At 36.1% G+C, this 19,497-nt stretch overlaps 2 protein-coding genes across 5 annotated transcripts; one reads left to right on the top strand and one right to left on the bottom strand.

The window, feature by feature from the left end:
• Positions 1–6,622: 6,622 nt before the first annotated feature.
• On the bottom strand, positions 6,623–13,231 carry serhl (serine hydrolase like). 4 transcript variants are annotated; one of them, XM_077246353.1, is made up of 13 exons: positions 13,131–13,231; positions 12,788–12,894; positions 12,248–12,391; positions 11,987–12,100; positions 11,503–11,544; positions 10,288–10,307; positions 9,888–9,962; positions 9,677–9,786; positions 8,992–9,071; positions 8,850–8,884; positions 8,497–8,573; positions 7,276–7,357; positions 6,623–7,184 (listed from the first exon to the last, which is right to left on the bottom strand). In XM_077246353.1, exons 2-13 carry the CDS (start codon positions 12,843–12,845, stop codon positions 7,038–7,040), a joined length of 984 nt encoding a protein of 327 aa, XP_077102468.1. In that variant the 5' UTR covers positions 12,846–12,894; positions 13,131–13,231; the 3' UTR covers positions 6,623–7,037. The 4 variants fall into 4 exon arrangements, with proteins under 4 accessions (XP_077102468.1, XP_077102467.1, XP_077102466.1 ...); XM_077246352.1 differs by having other exon boundaries at positions 12,788–12,866; positions 13,127–13,222; XM_077246351.1 differs by having other exon boundaries at positions 12,788–12,866; positions 13,131–13,185.
• Positions 13,232–13,423: 192 nt separating this feature from the next.
• Positions 13,424–16,473, top strand: trappc5 (trafficking protein particle complex subunit 5). The gene is made up of 3 exons (XM_077246354.1): positions 13,424–13,479; positions 13,741–14,067; positions 15,483–16,473. The coding sequence occupies exons 2-3, from the start codon at positions 13,798–13,800 to the stop codon at positions 15,777–15,779; spliced, it is 567 nt and encodes a 188-aa protein (XP_077102469.1). The 5' UTR covers positions 13,424–13,479; positions 13,741–13,797; the 3' UTR covers positions 15,780–16,473.
• Positions 16,474–19,497: the final 3,024 nt, after the last annotated feature.

Below are 19,497 nucleotides of genomic sequence, written 5' to 3'. Positions count from 1 at the left end.
ATGATGCTTTAGAACAAAGAACAATAGAAGATGGATGAGTAGTATTAGGTTTGATCAACAAAATGAAGTGACCTTTTACCAAACTTTTCAACAGGGTAAAATTAAAGACATATGCAAATATGTAATGTTTGGAAATTAAGGTCCATTTGGTGGTTCTGAATTGTCAAAACACCTCTCAAAATGCTTGCTTCAGATCGGAAAAAAGCAGAAATTCGAACCCGATCCAAATATATTCATGACGGACGAAATTTTCGGAAACAGTGTGCTAACAAGATTGACATAATGTGAGGTTGTATTTATTTTGTAACGTGCGAAAATTTTGTACGAGAATTTCGAACTTGGTGTGCAAGGACTTTGACTCATGATTATGTAGTATGTTGAGACAGGGGTTCTCACATTGGGGTCCAGGGACCCCCAACGCTGTTGCAAGAGAGGATCCGTAGAAAAATGTGAGATCATTTTTTTATTAGTAAAATGTATTTTATTGGTAATGTATTATTGTAAAAGTTAACTCTAAAACTGCTTTGTAATGATATTTAGTGTTTAGTGATATTGTAATGCTATGCAAAAAAATATTAATTTAACTGAAAATATTTCTCATCAGGTTTTTATTTATATCAAACATAGTGGGGAGAAAAATAAACACTCAAATTAATACTATTAAAGTAAATATTTTCCAGATAATATTTTAATAATTTGCTGTGGTAACAATAAAATGCTATTCAAATACATTTTAATTTAACTGAAAAAGATGGGAGAAAATACACTTAGTACAAATTAAATATGTTCTAGATCCTAATTTTAATTTAATTTGTTTCGAGACAATAACAATATAATAGGTAAAATATTTAATTTGGCGAAGAGAAATATTTTAGTATCACATTGTTTTTCACATTGAGTCTTAAAGTCCCCCTGTAGTCAATAATTTTATCCCCAAAAAAATTCCTTATGCCTTAAAAGAGCTTGAATGTAACTCTATTGCCTCATTTAGTACACGCGGTTCTATGAATATGCAAATTAGCGCTGCCCCCACTCACTCAAAAGCTCAGAGATCCACTCGTTGACGATCACAGGTTGACGGAATAGTTTGTGACGTCAGAAACAACGATTTCAAAACGCGTTTTTGAGACTGTATTTGGTTCACTGCAGTTTTAAGGAGAAAATACTCAGCAATGGTGTTGACTTATGAATTTAAACATAGTTTGTCTGGAAGCATTTTAAAAACACCACATAGACATATAAACAACATTTAAAGACTTGATTTTCACCACAGGGTGACTTTAATATTTTAGGAAGGGGTTAATAATGAGAGGAACTGCAAATTTGGGGGTCCTTAGCATCAAAAACATTTGTATTGAAATAAACATACCTGGTTGAAGAACTGTCAATCTGGTTCTCTTGTTCCAAGCTTTGGCCGGTCTGACTGAAGGAGGAAATGTGGATGGGCTTTTTTAAGACGACAGAGGGGGAAAGAGGCACAGGACAGGAGGACACTCTAGTGGGGGAAGTAGATGGGTCACATGGGGGACAAGGAGACAGACGAACAGGAGAGTAAGATGAAATAAAGTGAGACGATGGACTGAGACGAGAAGGAGGAGTGGATAAAGGTGAGAGACGGGAGGGAGAGGAGGATGAGGTAACTGGACATGGTGAGAGACGGGACGGGGAAGGAGAAACAGGGCCAAGACTTGGAGAGAGTCTTGCTGAGGACAGAGAGGATGTGTTTAAGGAAGATCCTGCAGGTAATGTGTTTCCACTCGGGTCTTGCTCACATGGGTTCATTGCAGTAAGACACAGCCTATAAGATTTCATGAAAAAGTTTGAGTATGTAACACAAAATATGTAGTAGGCTAAGTTGTTCAATTATATGTAACTGTAACTAAAAAGAACCATGACTAAATTGAAAATAGGACTAAAAAAAAAAAAGATTCCAAAGTCTATTTTTCCATTGAATATACAGAAAAAGTGTTGCATATGGTATTTATTGAGTACATCAAATTCTAAAAGTGATATGTAATATTACTGACCTGTGATCCTGAGGTCTGTTTACTGGACGACAGAAGCGAGAGAATGAAGGGGGAAGAGTATGTCAGGAAATGGTGGGTACCAGACTTACATTCCCTCCATTCTTCTCATCTGAAGCTCCACTGTCTCATTCACCCACTCTCTTCACATCATACTCGCTAAATGGCAGAATTTGTGAAACTCCAAAATCAAGTGTAAACACCAGTATGTTTATTTCCAAGAGGGGAAAAAACATGCTACAATTATCCACTTTATTATGAATGACATTATTATATATGATTGTCCAAAAAATGTTTAACACTGTTTTATTCCAAGAAATGTTGCATTCTTTTCATGAAAATCAGTGCAAATCTAGACGTTACTGACCAAAAATACATTAAATACATACAAATACAAAATACAAGAGACACAAAACTGTTGGTAGATGAAAATAGGCCTCGGAACAGTAGCCCACTTAACAACAGTGTTTTTTTTTTTGTATCTTAGGGGCCGTTTAAACAACACTGTTTCAACTAAAAACTTAACGAAACTTTTATGTGCTTTGGCTGTTCATTCACACGACAACAGCGTTTTGAATGCCTGAAAACTGGTTTCAAAGTGAAAGTATTTGAAAGCAATACCGTTATCGCCTCTGTGTAAACAACAAAAACATAAATTTGTGAAAGCGGTGACATCATGCGGATGAGAAATTTGTGTTGACATCGCCAACTACTGGCCTGGCATGCATATTTCTACCATCATTTGGTGCCCAATGTCAATTTAAGCACATTGAGTAGTTCAAGTTCCATTTGGTTTACTCTCACAGTAAACGTATGGGACATGCCTTTTTTCCCCCAGATTTTTCAGGCATGTTCTAAAATGCGACCCGGAACATGACCGTCATGACCTGAAAACATTCCATTTTGTTTGATTATTGTATGTAATGTCTTTTCACACAATACCACCCTTCACACGAATGTCAAGGTTGTTCCTCAGTTTGGCCAAATGTCACTATAATTTACTCTAACGTTGACTTGTGTGGGAGGTTTGTGTGGGAAAAATCACTGGATTTGATCAAATTGTTTTGCAGGACTGAAATCTTCATTTTGTGCTTCTCTGATTTTGCATTTTGCATCAGTGTCTATTTTGTGCACCCAATGTGGACATGGATATGCTACAACAAGTAAACATGTCAGCTGTACGATTTACTGCAACTTGACCAAAAACTATGCAAGAATAGCAATATATATTTTTACTTTGGGCTAAACTTTCCTATTCAACTAATTTATCACCTGAAAACACGACACTCTGAATCGCATACCGAGTTCAGTTTCCCACTGACCCAAGTTTAATTATCACTACTATGTTTAATGCAAATAATTATCATTGTAAATAATGGATTGACTTCTGCAGTGTATTATATCGTTTTCCTCTGTAATCTGATTGCATATAAATAAAGAAACCCTCTGAAAAGACAATGGATTCTGATAATGTGGCATCAATGCATGATTTGGCAGAAACGTCCACACATGTCCCATCATAACAAGGCATTGCTGTCGTCATCTCTGCTGTGTGTTTGCCTTGTTTGACCCAGCGGCTGGTGCCTCAGTGACTTGGTGCTCCACTTGTGGGCATCCTGAAGACCCGGCTCCAGAAAATACAGACACGCTCCAAAACCAGCCAGGACCAGGACTGAGACCAGCAGATAGAAGGGGACGAACCAGTCCAGAAACATCCAAGACATTGTGTTGGCTTAAAAGTATAGAACGAGAGAAATGGATAAAATGAAAACACACCTGTGTACTGCAGTATATGAAACATTGCATGATCCACATGGAAATATGACGGTATCGTCACTCATTCTTAACAGTGCAGCAGATTCTGTCTATTATTTTCACTTTACTCTGCAGTACGTGTGTATGAGGTACAATGAAGATGAAGTTGCCTACACTAGTAAGTACAGCATGCAATAAAACATCACCTCTACAGCACATTTGCATCATGTCTCTCCACATACCTGCAGTCTTTCGTTGATCGTCTGTGAACTGGCACTGTAGTTTGGGGTTTAAATTGTTAAACCCAGGCTGAGCCGATAGAATAGTCTTAATAAAAATGCTTAATAATAAAGCCAAATGATGGCTTATATATTATTATTTTAATCGATGCTATGGCATGTGGGTTTCTCGCACCCTTGCTTTCGTGCTCTCCTTGTCAAAGCTGTGCCATCCAGTTGGGAAAGGGGGGAGGGTAACCATGGAGACGTCTCTGACGAGGAAAGGGTCAGAGCAGAAGTTACATAATTTTTTTTTGCAACCCTTTCTTTCCAATCCTGATATCCCGTTACAGGTCATTTCAGGTCAAACTGGAACATGGCAGATATTATAGGAAATCAGAGGTTTTAGGGAGGACGTTGTGTTGTATAAATGTTTTCAAATCGCTGAAAGGGTTCAAAATAACCCACAGCATCATTCGTCCTGCATTACTCACTCTCATGTTGTTTTAAACCCGTATGGCTTTTCCTCCATGGAATACAAAAGGAGAAATTCAACAAAAAGTTCATGTTGCTCTTTTCCATACAATGAATTGTGACCTGACACATTACAACCGAAGCTGTAAAAATAACAAAAAATATCCTAAAAGCGGTTCATATGATGTACTATTACAGAGTATATGCTATATATATATATATATATATATATATATATATACTAAAGCTCTCAAATTTAAGTTATGAGATTACAACATGTCATGATCTGTAATGAGACCATTCACATTCATTGTAAGGAAACACAAAGGATATTTTAAAGAATGTTCGTAACGGTTATCACTTTAATAAAAATACAACTGTTCATTGTTAGCGCATGGTTCCCAATGTCTTCAATTGTATGAACCAAAAAATAGAAGAAATAAAATTCCAATAGAAGACCATGGAAACAGAAATTTCTTTGATTATTAACATTCTTCAACAATATATTTTTTCATGTTACATAGAACAAAGAAAGTCATACAGGTTTGGAATGATATGAGTAAATGATGAATTTTCATTTTTAGTTGGTCTATCCCTTTGAACATCTTTTTTGGTCTATGAAAGAAAGAAAATCATACAGATTTGAGGGTAAATGATTACAAAATTAAAATTTTTGTGGGTTAACTATAATTAACATGAATGACACTTCCCAGACTAATGTTCCTAATTTAATAATTCTTGCGTGCGCACACACACACACACACACACACACACACACACACACACACACACACACACACACACACACACACACACACACACACACACACACACACACACACACACACACACACACACGGGAGCTGCTGTGTTACTCTTTATGTCTTAATAGCTTTAGGTAAGCAATGCTTGGCTGAATAAACATAAAGCAGATTCTTAAACACAAGCGCACACAACATATAATCTATAATCTCATCACAATAACGCCTGTTACACAGTTGTTGGCTTTCAGAGTATCATGCAATTGATAGTGTCAAATGTAAGGTAAAACTGAGCAGTGCTGACCTATATATGAGCACAAGGGAAATGCAAGATGTGCAGCTTTCAGCAAAGCCTGAAGGAAATCAAACTCACATACATTTACAACAATCTGCACATTCACAATTACAACTGATGCAAACACAACAGCAGTGGCCCAAGAAAGCATATGGACTTAAAAATGTCACATCTAAAAGTGCCTGAATTTCAGTGACAATAAAATGTCAAACCAAGTGGCATCTGCAAATAAATTTTGTGACCCAATTTCAATATTTCTGCAATTACTTTTAACCAACTGGTACCACAGTGGTTTAGTGGACATACAGTGAGTTGCCTTTAACTTAAAGGGATAGTTCACCCAAAAATGAAAATTCTGTCAGTATTTACTCACCCTAATGTTGTTACAACCCCGTAAGACCTTTGTTCATCTTCGTAACACGAATTAATATATTTTTGATTAAATCTGAGAGCTGGATCACTCGTCCATAGGCTTCTTCAGGGATTGAATCTTGCCGGCCCCGAAAAGTTATTAAAGACATCGTTAAAATAGTCCAAGTGACTACAGTGGCTCAATCTTAAGATTGTCAAGCGACGAGAATACTTTTTGTGCGCAAAAACCCCCCAAAATAACGACTTTATTTCAACTATTCATTTCCTTCTCTGTGGGCCTCTAGTCATTTAACGTAGTATGATTGCGTAATGCTACGTCACACGTATGCTCACTATTGGCCGACGCTGGTCATGTGGGTGATGCGTGTGTCGTACAACAACAGAAGCTCACACTATTATACTAGTGAACTGACTCGAGGCCCACAGAGAAGGAAAGGAATAGTTGCAATAAAGTCGTTATTTTTTTTTTTTTGCGCACAAAAAGTATTCTTGTGATCTCGTCGTTTGATAAACTTAAGATTGAGCCACTGTACTGTTCTTGAGCACCAAATCAGCATATTAGAATGATTTCTGAAAGATTATCTGACACTGAATGCAGAACAGACTTTTACACGATTTCTATAGTAGACCTTTGATATGTCCCGCGCATCCACGGCCGAATTTATTGTGTTAGACATATAATTACTTATAATGAAGTCAGAATAATGGCACATAGTCAAACTATTTTACATTTTGTTTCCAGCTCAGCAGCTTTAATCTTTAATTTAATTTTCATTTCCACAACATACAGAAAGTCATTAACAAAGATATTCATACCCTTTACCAACTCCATAGAACACTGGCCTTGATGGAAAGGCCAAAACATTTAGCCAAAATTCAAAGCAATGTATTTTGCTAAATTAATACTTTGAATCCGCACCTCAAAAAGCACCATAAGGTGAGAACTGGAAGACGTATGGATGAATGGAGTGCAAAATACTGCAAATGTTCTGAAGGCTTTCTTAAACAACTTTTGTAATATGAGAAAATAAATCTAACGTTTGTTATGGTTTAAAAAAAGTATCATAGTATAACAAAATAACGAGAATTGATTAATGATGTGAAACTTTGAATGATGTGTATACTTCATTAATCTGTGTTATAATTTCGATGTTTGGTTGTTGTCAAATTCACTTTCTGTTTTGTCAGGACTGTGTGACTGAAGGAAATCAGTGATTCTGGAGGCCACAGACTCAGGTTTGTTGAGGTGAATGTGATGGTCTCCTTCTATGTCAAGAATGGTGGCCTGTAGAGGAGCGAGAAAGTTATATTTGTACATACTGCTATTCCAGACATACATTTGCATTCATTTTTGTGTGTGTGTGTATGTATCTCACTTTTTGATCAGTCCAGCTCTTCCGAATCATATCACTATATCCATTAGGTAGAGTAAACGTTTTGAACAGACCCTCATTTGCCCTGAAGAAAGAAACAAATGCAGTCTGATAGTGTATGTATATCTATAGTGTGTGGATAAACAGTATTTTTTAACAGTGGCACCAAAGCCTCACTTACGCACATTTATACATCAGCTGTTCACAGATGCCACTTGGTAGAGCTGCACGATTCTGGATCAATTGACAATCACAATTTTTTTTTGTTTAAAACAGAGATCACGATTCTCCCACGATTCTGAACAGACAACTAAACAAAATAACGTGTCATTTACTAGAGGTTTTGACAAAATGTTAATTGCTCCAGTCTATTTAAAATGTTTAATTAATTTCAATTAATTATTTTTTTAAAATCGGTTTGAATGGATGACTCAATCATAGACTTCACTTGTTTCAATGCTGGATGAATCAGCGTTTTTGAATAAATCTCTTGAATGACTGAATCAATAACAAATAAAAACAATTTAACAGTCACTTGTCGCCACCTACTGGTGTAACGATGTAATCGATACTATTTTCAAGTGCCAAGTTACTTTTTAAAAAGTGATTTGCTCTATTTCGCTTCCATAGACTGTTAATGTCCAAATTATTTGAATATTTGCAACATGAAACTAACAATAATGTGTGGTTGAAAAGATCGTTTCATACCTAGATAGATAGATTTGAATGTACCATTGTGATTTTGTCAAAGGATTAATAGATAAGGGCGAATCGTTTTCATTTAGGAATGAGATTGTGTGGGTGTTTGAATTGAGATTGCGATTTTTTAATGATTAATTGTGCAGCTCTACCACTTGGTTTAAATATCTCATAATTTAGTACAGTGACATTCAGGCATTTTGTGTAACTTAACTGTCCGAATACTTTTAGGGGCGACTATATTTCAAATAGCAAAATATTATTCATACTTTACATTATAATGTTGTGGGGCCTTTAGCATTTAAAATGAGTTTTATTTTGAATTAATTTACACATATGGTAAATTATTTAACATCTGGAAATGATTGGTTTCTGGCCATAACATGAAAATAATTATTATCAGTACTGGACAGAAATTTAATAGTAATGGTGCATCCCTAATTTTGAGCATTGTGCATAAATGCGTACAGTATTTCTCATGAATACTATGAAAAATGTGTGTGTGTGTGTGAGAATTGGACTCACAGCAGTAGCATCACTCTGGCTTTAACTAGTGACAGCATGTAGAGGCACTGTTGCATATTATTATTTACAATGTTCTTCTAAAAAAACAAAAACAAATATCACCAGAAATAGTTAGATCACATTAATTATGACGTGTATAGTGTATATTTTCACACATTCCGTCATAAACAAGACATCTGTAAACAGGAAAACATGATGAAAAGGTAATAAACTATATGATAATAAGAGGTTTGGGCAGCTCTGTCACAGATAAATGTGGGTTAAACAGTAGAACAAAATCTGAAATCTTGTTATCTGGAATACACAAACAACTGAAATGTAAATGAACAAATAAATATATTGAAATGCCTCACCAGGTTGATCCTGAAGTCTCTGGTAAATATAAATCCTTTAAGAGAAAGGAAGTCATTTAGAGAGCTTGATGTAATACATGTAAACTGTGTTGTCTGAGCAAAATCTGTGAGAAAGTTTAGGAGTGAGTGTTGCATGTCTAACCTCCCTCAACCTCTCGGACTGCTCGCTCCAACAGAATATCTGCAGACTGATCGGACAGGGAGGGGTTTGCAACCTTCAACCTAAAAGACAATGATAATAACTTATATATATATAATAGATAATTCGCTTAGGGTCAGTACAACTTTTAAAAAAGGAAATACTTTTATTCGGCAAGGATGCATTAAATTGATCAAAAGTGACAGTAAAAACATTGCAAATGTTGGTATGTTACAAAAGATTTCAATTTCCATTTCAAATTCTATTTCAATTAATCAAAGAATACCGAAAAGATTTCTGAAGGATCATGTGACACTGAAGACTAGAGTGATGATGCTCAAAATTCAGCTTTGTATCACAGAAAAAATTACATTTTAAAATATATTCAAGTAGAAGACAGTTACTTTAAATTGTAATAATATTAGACAATATTACTGTTTTTACTATACTTTGATCAAATAAGTGCAGCCTTGGTGAACGTGAGAGACTTTAATATATATCAATGGACATGACAAAACTACACTTAAAATGGCAAATATTTAGATAAAGAGGAATGAGAATGAGATAGAGATAAGACCTTAAAAATGTGGCAAAGTTTGCCTGTTGAAACTCAACAGTAAACAAGAACATTCATGTTTACAGTAATTACAGGAAACATATATATCACATGACATCAAGCATTCTTCACCTTTCTTTGGCTTTCTCGTACGTGTACACCTTCTCTTTCCTTTCACCCATCTTGTTGTCATAATGGATTTGATCATTTATCCCTTTTCTCATGTTTTTAAACATGTCAGTCTAGGGAAGGACAAATAAACATTTATGTGGTATGCATGTTGAACAAGGAGTCTTCTCTATGTTTACAGACAGCGACTCTAACATGCTCCATTTATTGTTACCATTTCTGTCGGGAGAAAACCATAAGTATCCAAGAGAACTACGTCTTCAACCATCTCTGGGTACAACGCGCTAAACTGGAAAACCAGAGGAAACTCATTACATTTACACAACACAGTGACTGTCCTAATACATTGGTTCTCAACGGTTGCAAAAAACTAAAATGTATCCGTTCAAAGGCAACCGGGAAAAGCCTTATTATCATCATCAATGACCTCAAAATTTTAATAATGTTAATAATATTACTACAGCTCATAGTAAAATTAACACATGTAAAGACCTTTTAGTACTGTAATAGGTTGTCCTTTATGTCAAATGTAAAATCTGGGGCATGAAGCAAGTTGAGAACTACTCTACTAAACAACTCATTTACATAAATAGAAAAGCATGATGGATACTCACTATTCCTGCCACATTACCACCTGTTAAAGAAACAAATTCAATTAAATAAAATATCAAATTATGATAAATGGACAAATACTTCATTCAAAACTATATTTACACTAATTAAAAATTTTGAATATCATAAATATGTGTTATTTATAAGTTATTTGTGAATGTTGATAGAGCTTTACTGCTTTTTTTTATAATTTCATTTATAATTCAGTGTATCATATATATATATATATATATATATATACAGGTTTGTAAATGTATTCACTCTATATTAACCCTCATGTTTTGTTGAGCCGGAGAAGAGTTTCTTTTTCCCGAAAATACATAAAATAGTTAATGTTATCGCATTGGACTGAAACTTAGTGACTTTGTTCACAAAGTGTATAACTACTTCTCAAATGTTTTTTGATCATTTTCGTACCTTGTGGTGTGAACGGGTCTAAATATAAAAGAACAGCGGAGTCCACACCACAACTATAACGATAATGACTCAATGAAACAATATCTTTGCAAACATTTTCAGAAATATTTTTTCCAGCTGATGAATGACAAAAACAATGACAGCCAATCAGAATCCATCCTGCCCGAGCTCGAGCATTTAAAGTGACAGACGACAAAACTGCAGCACGTGCTTAGAATAAACACAACAACCACTGGTTTGGATGCTAATATATTTATCGTTCCTGGTGTGAACAGGCCTGTACATTTATTGAGCTGCTTCACTACTTAATAGGTAATGTTAATGATTTAACATTAACAAACTCTCTGTTGTCCTCTATCTTCATCCATGTTTGACCCTTTACATTATTCAAAGTTTGCACACTTGTTTAGAATTTTAAAATCTTCAATCTTAAAATATTTTTGGATTAATTTAAGCTCAATTTCTGGGAACTAATATTGCAGGAACTCAACAACATGGATCATCCTCTGGCATGAATAAGGATGACGTTTAGAGCACCAGCAGGGATGCTATAAATAAGTACTGTAGTATGGCAATACAAAATCAGACTTGTGGCATTCATCCCACAGTGTCCTTCTAATGCCCTCTCACTGATCTACGACAATATAGTTATATCATAGAAGATGATATAACAGCTACATAATAATATTACTCAGCTTCAGCTAATTTACAGCATACATAGATCCTCCGACCTTTCACACACTAAAGAGAACTTTGACCTCTGTCAGTAGATGAAGACCGGAGTAAAAGAGCTGACTCACCCATACTATGTCCAATTATGGAGAATCGCTTCCACTGAAGAGCTATGAACAAATGGAGAAAAAATACTAATATAGTTATTTGTTTTTTGCCTTGTTTTCCAGTACAAATAACTAAGAATTCTAAGAACAAGATATATTTACTTAAGAAGCATCAATGCATAAGATATTAAAATTTGTTTTCATAGGTTGTATCTTGAATGCAAATGTATTTTGTCTTTCTGTAATAGCAGTAAATATTGCTAAACTTGCTAATGGGGTAAAACAAGAAAAAAAATATGCCAGTAGAGAAAGAATAAACACACTCTCACAATTCAGGACACCTTCTCTGAAAACAAGTTTTGCTTCTCAATTACACTTATTTTGTTTACAAAGATTTTTAGATATTTAAACTGGAAAATATGGCAAAAATACTCATTCCGTTATTCTTTTTGTATTGCGGATGATTCATTAAAAGTTTGTAAAAAAGGCCCAAGTAGCTTCAAACCTTCTACAACTCGCCGGACATCTGCCACATACAAAGGGAAGGTGTAAAAGCATCCGTCAGGCCTATGAGACGAGAAGCCATGACCTGGAAAATCAATGGCTACGAATCTCCAGTCTGGGAGAGATGTGGAGAAAAAGAAAAACATACAGAATGAGAACCACTGTCACTTCATTGACGTTTGTAAATTAAGTATGTAAGAATGAATTTATCAACGCGGATCTTCATTATGTTCATGAATCCTCTGGAATCCAATACTAATACCTTTAGGAAGCAATGGAATCAGGGTATTGAACGATCCGCTGTTGTCAGCCCAACCGTGCAAACACAGCACGGGACGACCATGAGAAGGACCCCAAACCTGACCTCTCATCTCTCCCCATGGGACAGTCATTCTGAACTCAGACGCTGTGTCAAAGTACTCAAGGGTCATAATCAGTTCAAACATAACCATGCACATTAGTGAACACGTGCTCCTTAAATGTAGAAAAGTGCAACTAACCCTCAACCAAATCCTAAACCTACCCTAACCCTATGGTAAGTAGGCCTACATGTAGTTGCTTAATATTACTCAGTACTTAAATATATAATTACACTGTAACAATGACACCTTAAAATAAAGTGTAACCCTATATTTCAAGGCAACGTAGTTACACTGTACTTACTCAAATAAGTACTACAGAGTAATATTAATTAACTACATCTACTTACTATAAAGTTACTGTTAGGGCTAGTTACTTGTAAATTATGTGTAACTACTTCACCTTAAAATAAAGTTACCGTAAAAAAAAGGCTGTTTCTTACTTGCTCTCCTCATCGTAGTTGTGCCAAAGTGTCTGAGACTCGTGAACGCAGGAATCATTCTCACACCTTGCAGTGTAGTCTAAACCCCCTCACACGAGAGGGAGAAGCTGAAGTTTATTCGAAAACGACACTTTTTAAATATCTGAAAGGCAACCTATCTTCCATCTTATTCATTTCAACATGACATGCATAAAGAAAAAAAAGTTTTCGGATGAAGACTATGAATTATGAATAACTCGAACAATTTTACTTGTAACGTTACTATATTAAATAATAAAAAATACATGTATATAAAACACATTTTAATTGTAAAGTCCTGTTTTCCAAAGAATTGCAAACTTACAATTTGTGTAGGGATATAAATCGGCTGTTCTTGATGTTTTCTATTAAGCACATCACGGACTGTGAGCAAAGCGCATCCTGGCCAGTGACCCAACAGTGATTATTTCAAAATAAAAGTCGTTCCCACTGAACGACAATTTCGTGAAAAATGCCAAAATGCTAAAATTAAAAAAACACACCGAACAATCTATTTTCAAAACTTGTAACGTGTTTACCACTACAAAACACTGAGCTATATTTCGCAAATTCATTACTATTTCCCGTCCTACTTTTATGTTGAAAATATCCGGCAACAATGACATTTTTACTAATCGTGGCTTCACGCATCCGGAACTAAAACAAAACATCAGGTAAACGCTACTGAATAACGAAATACACTGTAATTGTTATACCTGCTTATCATTTCATATAATTTCTGTACTGGCGGTGCTATGTTCTGCGTAGTACATTCAGCACCTACATAATGTAACCAGAGGCAAACGACTAACGTTACATGACCAGTGCAACAATGAATGACATTCTGACAGTTCAACTCTTTCTATGCATTCGTAAATATATACATTTACAAATGACAATGCTGATTTATAACACAAACTGTGATTGTATTCCAGGGCTCAGGCACTTTCACTCTTTAATTCAGATTGCAATTCAAATTCGGTGTGGACGGAATGGAGGTCCGCTTCACGCGAGGCAAATCTGCGATCCTCGAGCGCTCGATCACGCGTCCTAAAACGGAGGTGAGCGTGAGTGCGTTCGCGCTGCTGTTCTCCGAGATGGTCCAGTACTGCCAGAGCCGCGTGTACTCGGTGTCTGAGCTCCAGGCCCGGCTGGCTGACATGGGTCAAGGTGTGGGAGCCAGTCTTCTCGATGTTCTTGTGATGAGGGAGAAAAATGGGAAAAGAGAAACCAAAGTATTAAACATACTTCTCTTTATTAAGGTATTACTTTTATTTGGTTTACAGATTGCAGATCATTTTGTTTTAAGTGCAGATCAACAGTGTTAAAGGGATACTTCACCCAGCATTGAAAATTCCGTTATCATTAGTTACTCACTCTCATGCCCTTCCGTTCATCTTTGAAACACAAACTAACAAGATTTCTGTCCATCCATTGAAAGTCTATTCACCCAAAACTGTCGCTTTAAAATTATCGTAAAATAAATCCGTATGAATCCAAGTCTTCTGAATAGAAACGGTCGCTTCATATGATGAACCGATTTAATTTAAGCTTTTATTCACCTATAAACATTGATCAGCAAACATACATAGAGAAAGGGCTTGACATTCACTTTTTTGCTCACCAGCCACTGTGGCTTTGGGTTTTCCAAAGTTACTAGCCACTGAGCAGCGAGCATTTTCACTGGCCACAAATTTGACATCGATACCATCATGGGGGAAAAATGCCATGTATACCTACATTTTTAATATTATCTTATAATTTGGCAGCAGGTATATTAAGCTGCTGTCACTTTAAGACCTGATGATCAGATCCATTATACTATTAAACCTGCATTATCTTTCTCATCTGTTTAAGTTTACTTAAAACATAACTGACTGTTTACGTGAATACTCGCCAAGACCGGCATCATTTTGTGTATATTTGGCTGTTTAAGCGCAAAAAGCAGCGAAAATGAAGTCAATGTAGTACCGATAGGCGGATTTATATGCGCGTACTTTGGGTCTCAGTGAGCACAAAATATGCGGGAATGAGTAAAATTATGTGCAATCCCATGGTGAAATTCAAGCCCATTAACACCAACAATATTCATTCAGAGAAAATGAAACGAGTGAGTGAGGGGAGGCGGGTTTAACCGTGTGTCAACTCACTGTCATAGATATGAGAGAGCGAGAAAGCGCAGCTGGTATCCTGTATTCTGTGAAAACTTGTATTTGAAACGTTTCAGATTTGTATCGAAAAAAAATCTATATTTTTGACAACACTACATTGTACTTAGTATATTATTTCAGATGCCTTTTTAAAAGACTTCAAACAAAAAAGCTGTGTGTGTGTGTGTATATATATATAGTAGGAGTGACTCCGTTACACGCCACTGCTGAAATCCGTTAATTTCACTTCCTGCATAGAGCACTCAAATATTGTAAGCGTAAGCTCAACTGTATACTTGCCGGACCCGCAAGAAGCATCATTGAGCTTCCGTTTACCAAATTTAAGTGCTCTATGCATGTTCGCTGACTCGTGTTTATATGTAAATTCACGGTTTCTTAATTTATATTCTGAAGATGAACGAAAGTTCTGGTTTAAGAACGACATGAGGGTGAGTAATTGATTAAGGATTTTTTTTTTTGGGGTGAATTCACCCTTTAACTTTCTTTCTTTCTTATTTTTCTCCTAGGTAAATGTGTGGAAATCTTTGTTTGGCAAGGAGGCAGACAAACTGGAACAAGCCAACGACGATGACAAAACATACTACATCATTGAAAAGGAGCCTTTGATCAATGCCTACATATCAGTACCTAAAGAGAATAGCACTTTAAACTGTGCGGCCTTCACTGGTGGCATTGTGGAGGCTATCTTAACCCACAGTGGCTTCCCAGCCAAAGTCACTGTCCACTGGCATAAGGGTACCACACTGATGATCAAGTTTGATGAAGCAGTCATTGCTCGAGATAAAGCTCTTGATGGCAGATAGCAGATTGCTTAGCACATCAGGATCAAGTTTCAAGTTTTACCCTTGAGTCTGGAGTCTCAATAGGATTTAAGTGAATTGATTGTTTTTTCATTCATTTTTATAGCTTTGCTAACAAATTCACTGCATCTAGCACCCATCTCAAATAACTTCAAGCCTGTATCTGGCTCTCTTGCTTTATTAATGATGTTACAGAATATAGATGAGGACAAACCACATTAGCACATTAGTCACCTCACTAGTCCAATCCAGTGACAAAATTAATGTATTTACTGATACACTAATGCAGTGAATGGATATATAGTTCTTAATCTTTGGATGTCTATTTGGCATATGTAATAAAACAAAGCATGAATAAATTGTAATAAATAATCAATTAAATCAGAATCGAATAGATTGTTAGGTTTGGATCTCATTGAGGTGTTGAGTATAAAATGTGCCGTTACTGCACAGATATTGTGTGAAAAAAAATGTCAAATGACCCTTTAACCATTTAGTTTATCAAAATTTTGCAGATAATGTACATGGCAAAATGAAAAATGTATATCTATATGAAGTTTTATTTACAGCCTAAATTACATTTGGACTTCTTGATCATTTTTGTATTATAGAGGATTGATCTATGTATGTGTATGTTTCATTTGTTCACATGTTCTTTCATTGTCTTACAATATAATAAAGTCTTCGTAAATTGCAAGAAGAGATCGGGAAATACTGTCTTTTGCATAAATGTTTCATAATATCCACAGTTTGTACCTAAACAATAAAGTAGTTGCAATAGTTAATACCTCAACATGACAATGATTATTATTAATACTATAACAGTAACATTTTGTCTGTTTGTTTTTTGATGATCACTGGTGGCTAACACTAGTTACAGCAGTTTTATTACAGCAGCATTAAGTAGTAAATTGTAGTTCTTGTCAGGACCTGGATGTAGCAGTTGTGTAATCAAGTGAAATCATGGCCTTTGGTAATGCTTGTGACTTGATTTCTTTGTAAATGGTGTCATTTTGTAAAAATCATTGTGAAATGAGTCATATGTTTTGCCTCACATTAATTACTGATAACTGGGACAACACTGAAAAATAACACGAATCTTTCAAACATCTTTAGAGGTATTTAAGCTATGTGTGGGTGCAGCCTCCTGGGGCCTACACCATGAAGACGGTTTAGGTGGCTAGCCAGGTGTGTTTCAGTTTAGTTTGCGCCAACCCTGGGTTTTAGGCACCATGGAAGTGGTTTGGCTTTTAGCAGTGTTCTTCACCATAGTAACTTACGCTCCACGGTTAACCTTGTCCGAGGCAGGTTATGTTCCAGGTAAGAGATCTCAAACCAAACTTGGACCAATCAGCTGTGAGCAAAGTGACACATGTCTGATAGGATAAAGTCACCGCACCTGTTTCTACTCCAAATTAAAGGTCACTACATAGCAAATGATTTTTGAAGATAAAATTGTCTGGCTTATACTAATTCTTATTTAGAATTAAAATTTTGGATGATTTAGATATTATTTATGTAATTATTATAACCTTAATCGATCACACGTAGAATTTTAGTTGATAAATTTAGTTTAAATGAATAAATATAAAAAGGTAATATAAATATGCTTTAGAATCAATAGATAAAGCTAGTCAATTACTACATGTGAGCTTATTTGTTCAATTCTCTCTATACCTTTATCAACTGCATAAACTAACTTCACAACTTTTACTTGCACTGATATAGCAAGACTTTTTAGTTATCCTCTTTCATAGACAGCTATTTTCTTCTTGCTGTGTAAATTTGTTTAAATTCTTAATATTTTTCAATCTTGTAATATTCTTGGAAAAGAGAGAAGTGAATCTCGCTGCTTCTTCTCAGCATGTGATTGGCGGTTCGCTACTGATGTCACACCTAAACTCAGGATCAAAGCCTGAGTTGACAGAGAAAGTTGATGATCAGCATCATGGTACCAACAAAGCCTGGTTGGATTGGTTTGGTTTTGTCAACTTGAAACTAATCCTGTAACCCAGAGTTTGTTCAACTACCATCATGGTACAGGCCCCTGCTTCAATGTTTACAAAAATCCACCCACCAGTCACTGGTGTGACCAGTATGGGTCAAGACCAAAAAAAAAAAAAAAAAAAAAATTTTATATATATATATATATATATATAAATACTGTTTATACGACCAAAAGTTTTGGCAGTGGCATACATTGTATCTGTAGATAGATCATTTTTTCACATTTATATGGTGAACTGGAAAACAATGATAAGTATTTCACAAGTTTTAAAAGCTTTAATTGGCAAAAACATTCAATGAATGCAAAGAGTCAATATTTACACTGTTGACCCTTCTTTATAACCACTGCTCTGGCATACCGAATATCAGCTTCTCTGCCAAATCCTGACTGATCCATTCTTGCCTTTTTGGTGCTCGGAGTTGATCACAATTTGTGGATTTCTGCTTGATCACTTGCCTTTTGAGGATTGACCTCATGTTTGCCATGGGATTAAGATTCGGAAACTTGCCTGGCCACAGATCCAAAATTTCTGTGTAATGATCTCCGAGTCATTTCATTATCACTCTCGCCTTGTGACATGGTGACAAATTGAAATTGAAGAAGTTGCTCTTGCAGGTCGTTTTGATACAATTCTTTATTTGATGTTTTTGGGCAGAATTGTGAGAGAGCCCCACTCCTTTGGATGAAAAGCAACCCCACACATGGATGTTCTCAGGATGCTTCATTGTTGGCATGACACTCATGGTAGCATTCACCTTTTCTCCTCCAGACAACGAAGAAGTGGTTTCTTTTCTGACCTTCTTGACACCAGACCATTGTCCAAATGTCTTTGCTTCACTATGCGTGCAGATGCATCATATCCACCTGCTGCCAATATTGAGCAAGCTCTGAACTAGCGATGACACGATTCCATAGCTCACTCTTTGGGAGGAGACTGTCCTGGAGCTCACTGGATACTCGGTTTACATCCTAAAGCCTTCTTCACTGCAGTTGAACCTCTCTCCTTGAAGAAAAAATATGAATGCGTCTTACATGCGCTTCATGAGGCACACTAGCACACACACGCAAGGTCTCTCGCTCTATCCCGTGCGCCCGCTACACAGTTTGAACATAACATAGGCCTACATATTCACTTAGCCTTTCGGAAACGAAAACTATAATATATAAAATATATATATATAAACTATGAAATATGGGACAAAACATAATTTTTTCATAATAAGTCTGGACACTAAAATTAGAGTTTAAATACGGGACTGTCCCGGGAAAAACGGGACGTTAGGTCGCACACCGGACGAGAAGCGCAGCGCCATGTCTTTAAAATTCGAACACATTATTCTCTGAGATGTACACACACCGGCGGCGCCATTCGGCGTCTGTCCGCGGCGCCCATACGGCTCAGGACCTTGTTCAAAACCCTGCCCGCGCCACAGAGAGTCATTTACATAGTTTTATATTAAATTTAAATTTATTTCTCTCATATCGTCGTTAATGTATACTGACTTCACCCTGTGCTGCAATATACATTCAGTTTTACATTAATTTACAGAAATCAGCTGCTTGAATGAAAATTGCTGATGTTATCGGATTTTCAGATGAGATTCTCAATTCATTCAGTTAACGGACACTCTGAGGTAGGGTTGCCACCCGTCCCGGTTTTCCGAGATGGTCCTCACTGCAGAACATGAAATCCACGGGGAGGAGTCGGATCCA

This window comes from Siphateles boraxobius, unplaced genomic scaffold (assembly GCF_051911475.1).
Source record: "Siphateles boraxobius isolate OS27281-9 unplaced genomic scaffold, OSU_SipBor_1 29, whole genome shotgun sequence".
NCBI classification, from domain to species: domain Eukaryota; kingdom Metazoa; phylum Chordata; class Actinopteri; order Cypriniformes; family Leuciscidae; genus Siphateles; species Siphateles boraxobius.
This window is presented reverse-complemented; position numbering and strand designations above follow the sequence as displayed.